At 54.4% G+C, this 11,828-nt stretch overlaps 1 protein-coding gene across 1 annotated transcript in view; it reads left to right on the top strand.

The window, feature by feature from the left end:
* The first annotated feature begins 639 nt into the window (after positions 1 to 639).
* Positions 640 to 11,828, top strand: part of GRHL3 (grainyhead like transcription factor 3) — a 25,660-nt gene continuing 14,471 nt past the window's right edge. The window contains exons 1-10 of the mRNA XM_032418033.1: positions 640 to 720; positions 3,736 to 3,797; positions 5,188 to 5,533; positions 5,790 to 5,863; positions 6,327 to 6,480; positions 6,690 to 6,801; positions 8,205 to 8,299; positions 10,443 to 10,601; positions 11,169 to 11,247; positions 11,370 to 11,503. Coding sequence (XP_032273924.1) covers positions 655 to 720; positions 3,736 to 3,797; positions 5,188 to 5,533; positions 5,790 to 5,863; positions 6,327 to 6,480; positions 6,690 to 6,801; positions 8,205 to 8,299; positions 10,443 to 10,601; positions 11,169 to 11,247; positions 11,370 to 11,503 — 1,281 coding nt within the window. The 5' untranslated portion in view covers positions 640 to 654. The remainder of the gene's footprint in view (positions 721 to 3,735; positions 3,798 to 5,187; positions 5,534 to 5,789; positions 5,864 to 6,326; positions 6,481 to 6,689; positions 6,802 to 8,204; positions 8,300 to 10,442; positions 10,602 to 11,168; positions 11,248 to 11,369; positions 11,504 to 11,828) is intronic.

The raw sequence follows: 11,828 nt of genomic DNA, 5'->3' as shown, positions 1-11,828 counted from the left end.
CTGCAGTCCATGTTGGTCTGAAACGCCACGTCCCAAGACTGGGTTCTGCCCACATGCTTCCTCACCACACTCCCTAATTGGCAACCATGGCCAGCCTTCTGAGTCTTTCATGGTCTGGAGGGGAACTTCTCACTCTGGGTTATCTGGAAATTTTGTTCTTTGCAGCTTGTCATGATTTCCTATCCTTCTTATGCTAAATCCCCTTGAATAAGTATCTACATGGAAGCATTTTAATTGAATCCTCTGTGAAGCTCTGCAAGGTTGGGGTTAGGGTCTTGGTGTCATAGATGAGGGGACTGAGGCCCCAGGTCGACAGCTTCTACATGGCAACATTTGGTATAGACCGAAAGCATCTAGCTCCTGAGTTCAGGTACATTCTACTGCCCCAAGCTGCCCAAAGTGGGACAGAAGAAGCAGTTTCAAGTTTTCAAGACTGGTAACTCTTTGAATTCCTGGGCATTGTCCTGAGGCTGAGCATTCATGGACCTTCCTCTGGGACAGCCTAACTCTGACCTTCCCTACTTGCCTTCCAGTTTCAGGTCTGTGCGACTGCTAAAGAATGACCCGGTCAACTTCCAGAAGTTCCCCTACACGAGTGAGGATGAGGCCTGGAAGACCTACCTGGAAAACCCGTTGACGGCCGCCACGAAGGCCATGATGAGGGTCAATGGGGACGATGACAGTGTTGCAGCCCTGAGCTTCCTCTACGATTACTACATGGTACGTTTGCCCCCGCTGGGCCTGTACCCCTCTGACTGAACGCACGCCTTCGCTCTCAGGCCTCACGGCCCCACAGCCCACCCCCGGCCCCACACCGTGCTTTTTCTCTCCTCTGGGTCTTCACACATGCTGTTCCCTCTGCCTGGCCCCCTTCCCTTTCCCCTGGCTAAACCCTCCTCTCAGCTCTGGGTCTCATTCCTTCACTGAGAAAGGGGAAGGCTTTCTTGGGTTTCCCGTTCTGTGCCTCCAGGTACCCTCAGCAACTACCATCGTTATCCTCGACTCTTTAGAGACTTGGCCAGCAAGTCTTTAGAAACTTGCTGGCCATGGCTCTATTTCTTCATTCCCCCATGACTGAGCTCTTGGAGGACGGGAACCGCGTGGTGATCATTACTCAGTCCTCAGCACCCCATAACTGCTTGCCACACACATCGCACCCGGTGCATATTGATGGAATGGATCGATGTCTTGGCCACACACCCCCCCTCACAATAGTACCCCCAGCCTCTTCTTTCTGCCCCTGTCCCTTAGGTCATCCCAGTTGCCCTGTCCTCCCCACCCGCCTATCCCAACCCCACCACCTAGAACATGCCTTCTGCTCTTGAATCCTTTCCTTTTCTTCCCAAGGCCACTTTCACTTGCCATATCACCTGTCCCTGTCCAGAGTGTCTGACTATCCTTCCTGCCCTTGCTCCCATTCTGTGTAATGTAACACCTCCTGACAAACGGTCCTTATGGTTCTCTAATGGTTTCCAGGGCCTTGGCCTTGACTCTGGGAGACTGTCAGCATCTGAGAACAGGAATGAGGCCCTCTCCCATCTGACCAGTTGGCCATCACAGATACCTAACACACAGTGGCCCCCCTTCCCGTGCCTGTGCCAGACATTGCTCATGGATTCCAGCCTGCCTTCTCACCGGGGGTACAGGAAGCTGAAGAATCTTTCTCAAGCCAGTACTCCAGGCAGCCGCTACCCATCCGTCTGAATTATCACATGATAGCAAACTTTCTCGTTCTCCCTAGGCTGGGTGATTGCTCCAAGAGACTTTCCCAGATTTGAGAATGGGAAACATAAACAGCCAATTATTGAGATAACTGGCTTTGAACTTGAAGATTTAAAGCCACTTTGTAAATAAGCCCTCAAATTTCCTGACCTGAGAAATATTTTATCTACCTTACCCCAGGGGGAAAAGCACACTCTCTGTGTAAACTCACAGGCCAAGGATAGGAAGTGTGCTCTCAGATACGAGAAGGCCCCAAATTTTCTTTCTGGCTTTGGTTCTCACCATGGAGGGGTGTGGTTACCCTACCTTACTTCCTCCCCAGCAGACCCATAGCGTGCTGATAGTGTTTGGACCAGGCCTTGGGAAAGAAATCTGTATTGACTCCCTCAGGCTGGAGATGTGGTGAGAGCCAGAAGCCTAGGCCTGGATTTAACCCCCAGGCTGGGATTTATAGTTTGAGGTTGGGGACCATAATGTAAAATCCAGTACCATCTTCCCAGGCAAAGGGCCATTCCCAGGGCCAGAATGGTGGGCACAGGTTCTGGAGGTGATATCTGTCGTGGTTTTAGTGAAAACACCTGCCCCACCCCCACCTCCCCATTTCAGAGCACTCTGGGTTCAGAACAGCCCCATGGATAGTAAGGACAGGGTCTCATGATGTGCAGGGGGGATGGAGTTGGGAGTTTGAGACCTGATCTGGCCACAAACTGGCAGTGTGGTTTTGGGCAATATACTAAAAGTAACAGCGTATGGTTTCTTACTGAATGCCAGGCTCTGTGCCTGGCACCTTCCCGCATGCTCTCCCATGGGGTGTGAGTAAGAGCCCAGGCATTGGAGTCCCTAGGCTGGGTTGGAGACCTGGTTCTGGCTTTATTAGCCAGAGGTCGAAATGACCTGGATGCTCTAAGATACAACAACATTATAATTATGAAAAGTCACATTTAGATAGTGTTCTCCATGTGCTAGGTCTAAGCACTCACAACAATCTCAGGAGTGGGTGTTACTATTATTATCCTTGTACAGATGTGGACAACGAGGTACAGAGAGGTTAAGGGACTTGCCCCCCAGGGCACACAGCCAGTATGTGGCATATCTGGGAATTGAACCCAAGAAATCTGGATCCAGAGTCCACGCTCCTAACCACTGAGACAACAGAGCCTCTCCAGGCCTCAGTTTCCTCATCCATATAATGGAGATGATATTAGTAGCTATTACAGAGTGGTACAGGGCTTAAATTAGAGATCACATAGAAGGTACCTAGTAGAGGGCCTAGTGCACAAGAAGTACTAGACTAAAAAACAGCAAGCAAGGGGCGCCTCGCTGGCTCAGTTGAGAGAAAATGCAACTCTTGATCTTGGGTTTGTGTGTTGGAGCCCCATGTTGGGTGTAGAGATTACTTACAAATAAAATCTTAAAAACCAGCAAGGGGCACCTGGGTGGCTCAGTCAGTTGAACATCCGACTCTTGATTTTAGCTCAGGTCATGATCTCAGGGTTGTGGGATCCAGCCCCATGTTGGGTTCCTTACTCAGCGGGAAGTCTGCTAGAGATTTTCTCTCTCCGTCTCCTGCCTCTTCCCACCCCCACCCCCCTTCTCTCTCTCTCTAATAAATAAATCTTAAAAAAACCCCACAAAAACTAGCAAGCATTATTTTTACTAGTAAATCTTCCAATACTCTTGAAGTAGGTATTATAATCCCCCACTTGCCATATGAAGAAACTGAGTCTCAGAAAGGTGAAGTCATTTATTCAGAGTCACACAACACTTTTAAGTGGTAAAGTTAGAACTTAAGCCAGATCTGCCTGACTTCGAATTCCAGGATGCCTAACAGCTAATCTTGGGGTACTTCTTCTCACTCTCTAACTTGGGACTCAGACTAACTAATGGCCAGCCAACTCCAAGGACTGGCAGGTTTTCCCCCAGTGACCAAGGTAGTTCCTCTGTCTGGCCAAGGCCGCCCGAGGGGGTTGATCTTGCCATAAATGCATAAATCCCTCTTTCCTCTCCACTCAGGGCCCCAAGGAGAAGCGGATCCTGTCCTCCAGCACTGGGGGCCGGAACGACCAAGGAAAGAGGTGAAGTTTGCTCAACCACCATCTCGGCCCCTTTCCTCATGCTCCCCTCCACCTCTGGGCTCTTAACAATCGGGCACAGAAGGCTCAGTGCCCAGGGCCCACAGGACTCTTAGGGGCCCATGGAAGTGAGAATTTATTTTAAAATCAGAAGAAAATAATGAACATAATCCAACCTGGATTACACCTATCTTTATACCAATGCAACTGTAAAAGGTATTTTAAAATATTTTTTTTTTAAGGTGGGAAGAGTCTGAAGGCAAGAGACTAGGGCTCACCAAGTCATAATGAGACCCTGTTCCACTAGAGAGCCTGCAGGCCATGTGGGCTGGAGTTTACTGAAAACAAACTTCAAAGCCATGGTCCAGGAAAAGCCCGGAAGGCAGCTTTTCTGTCCTAGCTCCAAAACCCTCCTCCCTGCAGTCTCACGGGGAGGGAGACCTGGCCTGGGGAAGGGGACACCTGGGTTCAGGTACTTCTTTCCTCTGGCTCTCTTGGGCCTCTGCCTGGCATTATAGCCTCGGGGCGCTGATGTTCCCCTCCTAGAAGGCAGCCCAGGCCATGCTCACGGCCAGATGGGTACTAGAGGGACCCTGCTCTTTCTCTACTCTTCCCTCACCCTCCTCCCCCACGCCTCCCCACCTACCATGTAGGGCCTCTGCTGGGAAACCTTCTGGGCTTCTCTCTGCCTTCCAGAAAATCCAAGCTGCTAAGGCAGGCATTATGGCTCATGCTGCTGGCTCAGGGCCCCTCCGTGCTAGGAACAGTAGGGTTGTGCATGGGACTTTACTGAAAACTAATTTTTAAACATGTTGTTAGCTTTTCTGATGACAAAAGTAATACCCGTTTGTTATAAAATATTCAAACTCTATAAAATATATAAAGTAGAAAGTAAAAGTTTCCTGTAATCCTACTCCCCTGCCCCGCTTAACAGTTTAGAGTATACCCTTCCAGACCTTTTTCTCAACATATATTTACTGTGTTAACAGTAATATCCACTCCCCCTCTCCCCCTGCCCCCCCCCCCCCACACACACACTGTGTAGATGACTCAGTGCAGTTCTTTTAAGGTGGGGACATTTGACTCTGGGTAAGAAATAAATGAACTTTCAGTTTTTAAAATGACCAAGTACTATAAAAGATAAAGCAGATGTTTTTCCCCTCGACCCTGAGCCTGTACTTGGTTCCATTCTTGACACCCTCCTCCCTGCTCATCCCTGTGACAAACTGGCCTGTTACTCTGTCTTGCTTCATGCATGTCGGGAAGATCTAACATTACGTGGGATTAAAGAGGGTCAGTGGGTCAGCGTGATGGTCACCCTCCAGTCCAACTGAGGGTCCCCTCGCCCCTCAGAGAGAAGAGGTGCACTCACTCAGCCCTCCTCTGTCCCCAGGTACTACCATGGCATGGAATATGAGATGGACCTCGCTCCCCTTGAAAGTCCCACGCATCTCATGAAATTCCTGACAGAGAATGTGTCTGAAACCCCAGAGTACCCAGATGTGCTCAAGAAGAATAACCTGATGAGCTTGGAGGGGGCCGTGCCCACTCAGGGCAAGGCAGCTCCCCTCCCCCCTGGCCCCAGCAAGCTGGAAGCTGGCTCTGTGGACAGTTACCTGCTGCCCACCAGTGATATGTATGATAACAGCTCCCTCAACTCCTTGTTTGAGAGCATTCATGGGGTGCCACCCACACAGCGCTGGCAGCCTGACAGCACCTTCAAAGATGACCCACAGGAGGTGAGGGCCCACCCCCATACCCCTCACAGCATCCCTGGATATGTGCATGCATGTGCAGAAGGAGAGAAGACAGTGAGGAGGTCAGAGGTTTGGAATCCTTGGGATAAAAAGTCCTAGAGCAGAGGCAGGTCTGCCATGTACTGTTGTCCCAGTTGTGCACTGCATAACCTGCACAGCTGTACGGGACAGCTCTGGGATGAGGGCCCAGCAGCCTGAATGTGGCCATTTATTCTCTTTGAATTGTGTTTCTCTGCAGTCGCTGCTCTTCCCGGATATCCTGAAAACATCTCCAGAACCCCCGTGTCCAGAGGACTATCCCAGCCCCAAGAGGTAACTCAGCCCTTCTGGAACCTTGGCCACTTGGACGGTAGGCAGAGGCTATAGACAGAGCCTCACACTGTCCCCAGAGCAGGCATCGTCAGTGAATGAAAAGAGGGGAGTGAAAGCACATGAAGGAGAGAGACAGATTTCTACATTTCTTTCTTGGGCTGTGGCAGGGAGCTCAGAGCCCTGTTCAAAAACTGAGGTTCTGTTGCCCTTCATCTCCCCTGGGGCTTTGTCACCCCTCAGGGGTCTCTCTGGTTTCCATTATTTGTTATTCATCAGGATTGTGGCTCAATGAAACCATAAATAGAAACTCCAAAAATGAGGAAACTGAGGTCCAGGGGTAGAATGATTTCTCAAAGTCCCACAGTAAATCCCCAGCACATCCTCAGCCTCCTGTCGCACTGCCCTCTGGGATACTCCTGCCTGCGAGCTCAGCCTCGCTGTCCTCCCCCTCTCCTCCCTGCAGTGACTTTGAGTACACCCTGGGCTCCCCCAAAGCCATCCACATCAAGTCGGGGGAGTCGCCGATGGCCTACCTCAACAAGGGCCAGTTCTACCCCATCACCCTGCGGACCCCGGCAGGCGGCAAAGGCCTTGCCTTGTCCTCCAACAAAGTCAAGGTAGGTTGTCCCTGGAGCAGCTTGGGAAGGGGCTAGGATGGTTGGGCCAGCCCGGCCTGACAGGGACCCTAGGGAGCCGGTGCCACTGCCACGGAGGGGGGGACATGGAGGCAAAAGGGCAGGGGCGCTGGACCAGGGCTCTGGGAAGGGATGGGGACTGCCTGGGCCTCTCCTGAGGCTGGGGGTCACAGCGGCCGCTGTGCTTGCAGAGCGTGGTGATGGTTGTCTTTGACAACGAGAAGGTGCCCGTGGAACAGCTGCGTTTCTGGAAGCATTGGCATTCACGGCAACCCACTGCCAAGCAGCGCGTCATCGACGTGGGTGAGAGCCCCCCCAGAACCCCGTTCCTGGCTCTCGGTCTCTCCCTGTCCCTGTCTCTCTCTCTCTCTCTCTCACACACATACACACACACACACACACACACCCCAATTGGGTCTTTCTTGCCCTGCCCCTTTCCCCAGCCCCCTGTGATCTCGGCGGGACTTAGTTCTCACCCCAGCCTCCTGCCTGGCCCCTGTCTCCAGGTCCTGCACTGTGGGGTTTGCAGGGATTTGCATCTGTGGGCTGGAAGAAGGGGCCTCTTTTCTGTGTTGCTTTGGGGTAAACAGTGCCCTAGAGACCCCAGCAGTGTCCGATAAATAGACCCCTGGGATACTGGCCTGCGTGTCCCCGTAGGGGGCTTAGCCCATTGAGACACAAATGCCTAAGAGAACAGAGCAGACTGCAGTGTGATTTGGAAGGTTGGAAGGACAGTGCAGGGCAGTTCTGCTTTGGGAGCTGGGACCCTGGGGCTCTGTAAGCAGGGAGAGGGCCTGGGGAAGGGACACGGGGTGCCACTTTATCCCTGTCCTGGGCCCCGGGATGTGTGGGAGGCACCACCCATCCTCGGGCCTCCAGGTTCTGACTCCATCACTTTTTTCTTGATTGTGTGACCTGTGTCACCTCCCTTTTCTGGACCTCAGTTTCTTCAACTATCAAATGGAATAAGGCCAGCTACCCTGCCTGCCTCCAGTGCTGTTTCTTCTGCCTTGGAGTCGCATGCCCTGGAGAACACGATATCACTAGGGACAATCCCATGACATGTCTGAGAGGCCACATAGCAAGTGGGTAGGAGCCTGTGTCCAGGGGCCAAAGCTGAGCTCCAGTCCTTGCTGTGCCTTTTTTTTTTAAGCTGTGGCACCCTGGCCAAGTGACCAGACATCTCTGAGCTTCATTTTCTTTCCATCTGTAAACTGAGTGTTCATAGCATCACTGTGAGGATTAACTGAGGGCTCGCCATACTGACGTGTTCAGTAAGTGGTGGCCGTCCCCCGGTTCGCTCACCGTCCGTGCGATGGCTCGGCGTGACGAGTCCCGGAGCTGCTACGCTTCCTGGTGCCCTTACCACCACCGGCACTGCTCTTACTCCTTCTACTACTACCGTGTCTGGGAGACCCCCCCAAGTCCCAATCCCACTGCAAACTCGAACCTCCACCCAAAAGTGATGAGGGCCCTGGCCTAGCCGGCCAAGTTAGGGATTCTCTGCGGGGTTTGGGCACATCTGCTTCCCAGGCTGGACCTCAGTTTTCCCATCTGTAACCCAGGGCACAACCATCAGTTTCCCCCACCACATTGAAGCCTGGTTCTTGGGGGAGAGGGTAGCCCGGCTCCTAACTGCCCCCCCCCAGCATGTCCCCAGATCCCTTTCCTCCTGACTCTCCCCTTCTGGTCTCCTGTGGTTCCAGCTGACTGCAAAGAAAACTTCAACACTGTGCAGCACATCGAGGAGGTGGCCTACAACGCCCTGTCCTTCGTGTGGAATGTCAACGAGGAGGCCAAGGTCAGTGCATGGCTGTGACGGGGCTGGGTCCCTCGGAAGTTCCCAGGTGGGGATCTAGGATTGTGGCAGCTGCTTTGATGAGCGTGCCTGTGGAGGAGGCAGGATAGAGAGAGGAGGAGAAACACAGCCTTCCAGAAAGGCTAGGCCTACGTCCCAGCCCTGTGACCGTGGCTGCAAAATTGGGGTGCAGTGAGAGCACCGACTGAGGGGTTCACATGAGGATCACGTGTGCTAAGTAAAGGGTAGAGCCCAGCCTGGCTCAGCAGTGGGGGCTGTTGTTATCAATCCCATCCACCCATTCACCAGATGGGAAAACCGAGGTCACACAGCCAGCCACCGATGCACCAGGTTTGCCAACTTGCAGGCCAGTCAGGGTTGCAGGAGGAAGCTTTGGAGTCCGCAAGGGAGGCCGCAACCCCGGTTACATCACTTCCTGCGTCCAGTAGAAGGGAACGGTAGTCTGCCTCCTGGGGTTGTAGTGAAGATCCCCTGGGATCATGCATGTCTCAGAGCCGGGCACAGGGCCAGACCCTTGGGAGAGGCCTGAAAGTGGAGCCTCTGGTGATTTTTTCATCCCAGCCACTCAGTGCCCAAGGCCAGCTTGCTGTGTGCTTCTGGGCCTCTCTGTGCCTTGGTTTTCTGTTGGGAGAGCCGGCGTTGTGGAAAGGGCACTGGTCTGAGAGCCGGGGGCTGGGTGACCTTAGGCCTGTCCTTTGCCTCCTTGCGCCAGGCCTACCCTCTCAGACCAGGGTTGGGTCCAGCGCATGGCAAGGGCATTTCTGGCCTGGACAGGCTGGGGAGCTTGCCTTATGGGGCGGTCCAGGCTGCCTGGAGAAAATAGAGCTGAAGGGGCTCTGAAAACTCAAAGGGAGGCACAAAAGTGAGGGATTATTATTATTCAAACAGATGCCAGGGGCTGGAGGAGGAGCTGGGGCCTCTGGTGCAGGGAGGCGGGGGAAAGAGTTTCATAGGAAGGGAGAGGTGGGTTTCGGCTTGGATTTTCTCACAGCCCCTTAAGCCCCCGGGCGTGGGTCTTTCTCATGCAGCTGGGTGGGAGCTGCATTTGGGCTGAGTTGGCTGAGGGGGAGGTATGTCCGGCATGCGCCCAGGGGCCTGGCCCCCACAGCCAAGGAGGGAAGGGGGGCTGCTCAGGCACCGCACCCCTACCTGTGCAGGTCAGGATCATTTCCGAGGGAAATGTCCCAAAGAACAGTGGCCAGTCTGGAGTGGGGTGTGGCCCTGGCACCCCATGGAGGAGTCAATCAGGTAGACAATCACCAGGTGAGCCTGCCAGGGAGTCCCAGCTGAGACTCAGCCCAGACTGCCATCGGCTGGGCCTAGGCTTTGGGTTGAGACCAGCAGTCACACTCACAACAGGTCACTACATGCCCAGCCCAGTAGGTGCTCCACGCGCCCTCACAGCCACATGAGGTAGGTTTAATTAACCCCATTTTGCAGATAAGGAAACTGAGGCTCTGCGAGGTTAGAGCACTTGTCTCAAGCCACGTGGCCAGTGAGTGGCAGAGCCCAGCTTCCCCAACCGAAGTCCGGGTGGCCGCACGCCTGGGCTCATTCTGCTGGAATGTGGAAACATCAGCAGGTCACCCCTCTGCTCAGAGCCTCTGCTTCCTTGGCTGTAAAATGGGGGTGACAGGTCCAATGATGGCTGGAGCTGGTGGTCAAGTGTGCAGAGGGGCAGGGTCTCACCCCTGTGGCCCGGGGCCAGCAGGAAGGTGGTCTTCCGGGGCTGGGGGGAACGGGCTATGGCCCTTCCATACTCCTCACTCTGGCTGGCAGAAAAATGAGGCTCTGGACTTTAACGAAAGCCCACGAAGGACCCCTAACCTCCCTCCTAGGGCCTTGATCCTTTGGGCTGCCCTTGGCAGTCTGGTGGGAGCTGCCTCACCCGCTGCTGAAGAGCCTGGGCTCCAGCCTGGGCCCTCGCCACACCCAGTGTCACCTGGGGATGGCCGCGCGCCACCCCGAGCACCAGGTTGGCTGTCCATAAAAGAGGTGGTGATGGGTGCCTGCCAGGGGTGCCACTCCCCAGGGGCACAGTAGGCTCAGTGATCAGGGTGCTTGTGGGACAGCAGGGCTGGCGCCCAGGGCAGGCTGTTTCTCCAGCTTCCCTGTCTATCCCCAGGTCTTCATCGGTGTCAACTGCCTCAGCACAGACTTCTCCTCGCAGAAGGGGGTGAAGGGAGTCCCCCTGAACCTGCAGATCGATACCTACGACTGCGGCTCAGGCACTGAGCGCCTGGTGCACCGAGCCGTCTGCCAGATCAAGATCTTTTGTGACAAGGTAGCTGGGGTGGGGGGTGGGCTGGGAGGGAGAAGGGCCAGCCCCCACCCGTGCGTCCTCCCCAGCCATGCGGGGCAGGTCTGTCTCCCTCTGCTTCTTGCTCTCCGCACGTCTCCCTCCTCCGTGTGCTTGTCATTGTCTGTCTTGGCCTCTAAGTCTATTTTTCTCCCTCTCTCTGCACTTCTGTCTCCCCTCTCTGTCTTTCTGAAGATCTCTTTCTAGATCTCTCTGAAGATCTCTCCATGTCTCTTTCTGTGTCTTGTCTCCCTCATGTTTCTCTTTCTTCTTCTTGTCCCTCTCTGACTCCACTTCCCTCTTCTCTGTTTCTCTGTCTGTTCTTCTCTCTCCACGTCTGTCTATCTGTCTCTCATGGCCTGGACTGACCTCCGACAGGGCTGGGCGGCCAGCGGGCTGGGCGCTGCTACTTTCCCATTTCCTGGTCTCACTCTGGGAAGAAAGCAGCCCTAGAAGGCTGGCAGCCCCGGAAGGCTGGCCCATAGTTAAGATGCAAGGCAGCCAGCCCCTCCCAAGGCCCTTGGTGACCCCCTTCCCCCTCTTCCCCCGCAGGGAGCAGAAAGGAAAATGCGGGATGATGAGCGGAAGCAGTTCCGGAGGAAGGTCAAGTGCCCCGACTCCAGCAGCAGTGGTCAGTGGGGATGGGCCAGGGGCTGGGCTGGCCTGGGGCGAAGGGGAGAAGGAGACTGGAGGGCAGAGGCTGGGGGTGTGAACGGAGAGGTCCCAGATGCAGTGCCGTCCTTTTCCCATCAGGCATCAAGGGCTGCCTGCTGTCCGGCTTCAGGGGCAACGAGACCACGTACCTGCGGCCCGAGGCTGACCTGGAGACCCCGCCGGTGCTGTTCATCCCCAACGTGCATTTCTCCGGCCTGCAGCGTCCTGGAGGGGTGAGGGTCTCGGCCAGAGAGGGTCCCGGCCCCTGGGTGGGACCTGATCGGCGCAGACCCTGCCACTCGGCCACTACAGGCCAGTTTAGACGTGTTTAGGTCCGATAATTTTTACATCAAAATGAAAATGCTTTTATTGAATCCCATGGGATTAAAAAACGTACGCATGTTCATACAACATTAATGACCTTTTCTACTGAAGAGAAGAAGGTCAATGAAGAAACGGACCTTATAACCGTCAAAACGTTCATGCTTGGGGCGCGCATGGAAGTTTCTGATTTCTGAGCCCCAAATTAGACCGGGACCCTCTCTGGCCGAGACCCTC

Source organism: Phoca vitulina, unplaced genomic scaffold, assembly GCF_004348235.1.
Source record: "Phoca vitulina isolate PV1807 unplaced genomic scaffold, GSC_HSeal_1.0 scaffold2, whole genome shotgun sequence".
Lineage (NCBI taxonomy): Eukaryota > Metazoa > Chordata > Mammalia > Carnivora > Phocidae > Phoca > Phoca vitulina.
This window is presented reverse-complemented; position numbering and strand designations above follow the sequence as displayed.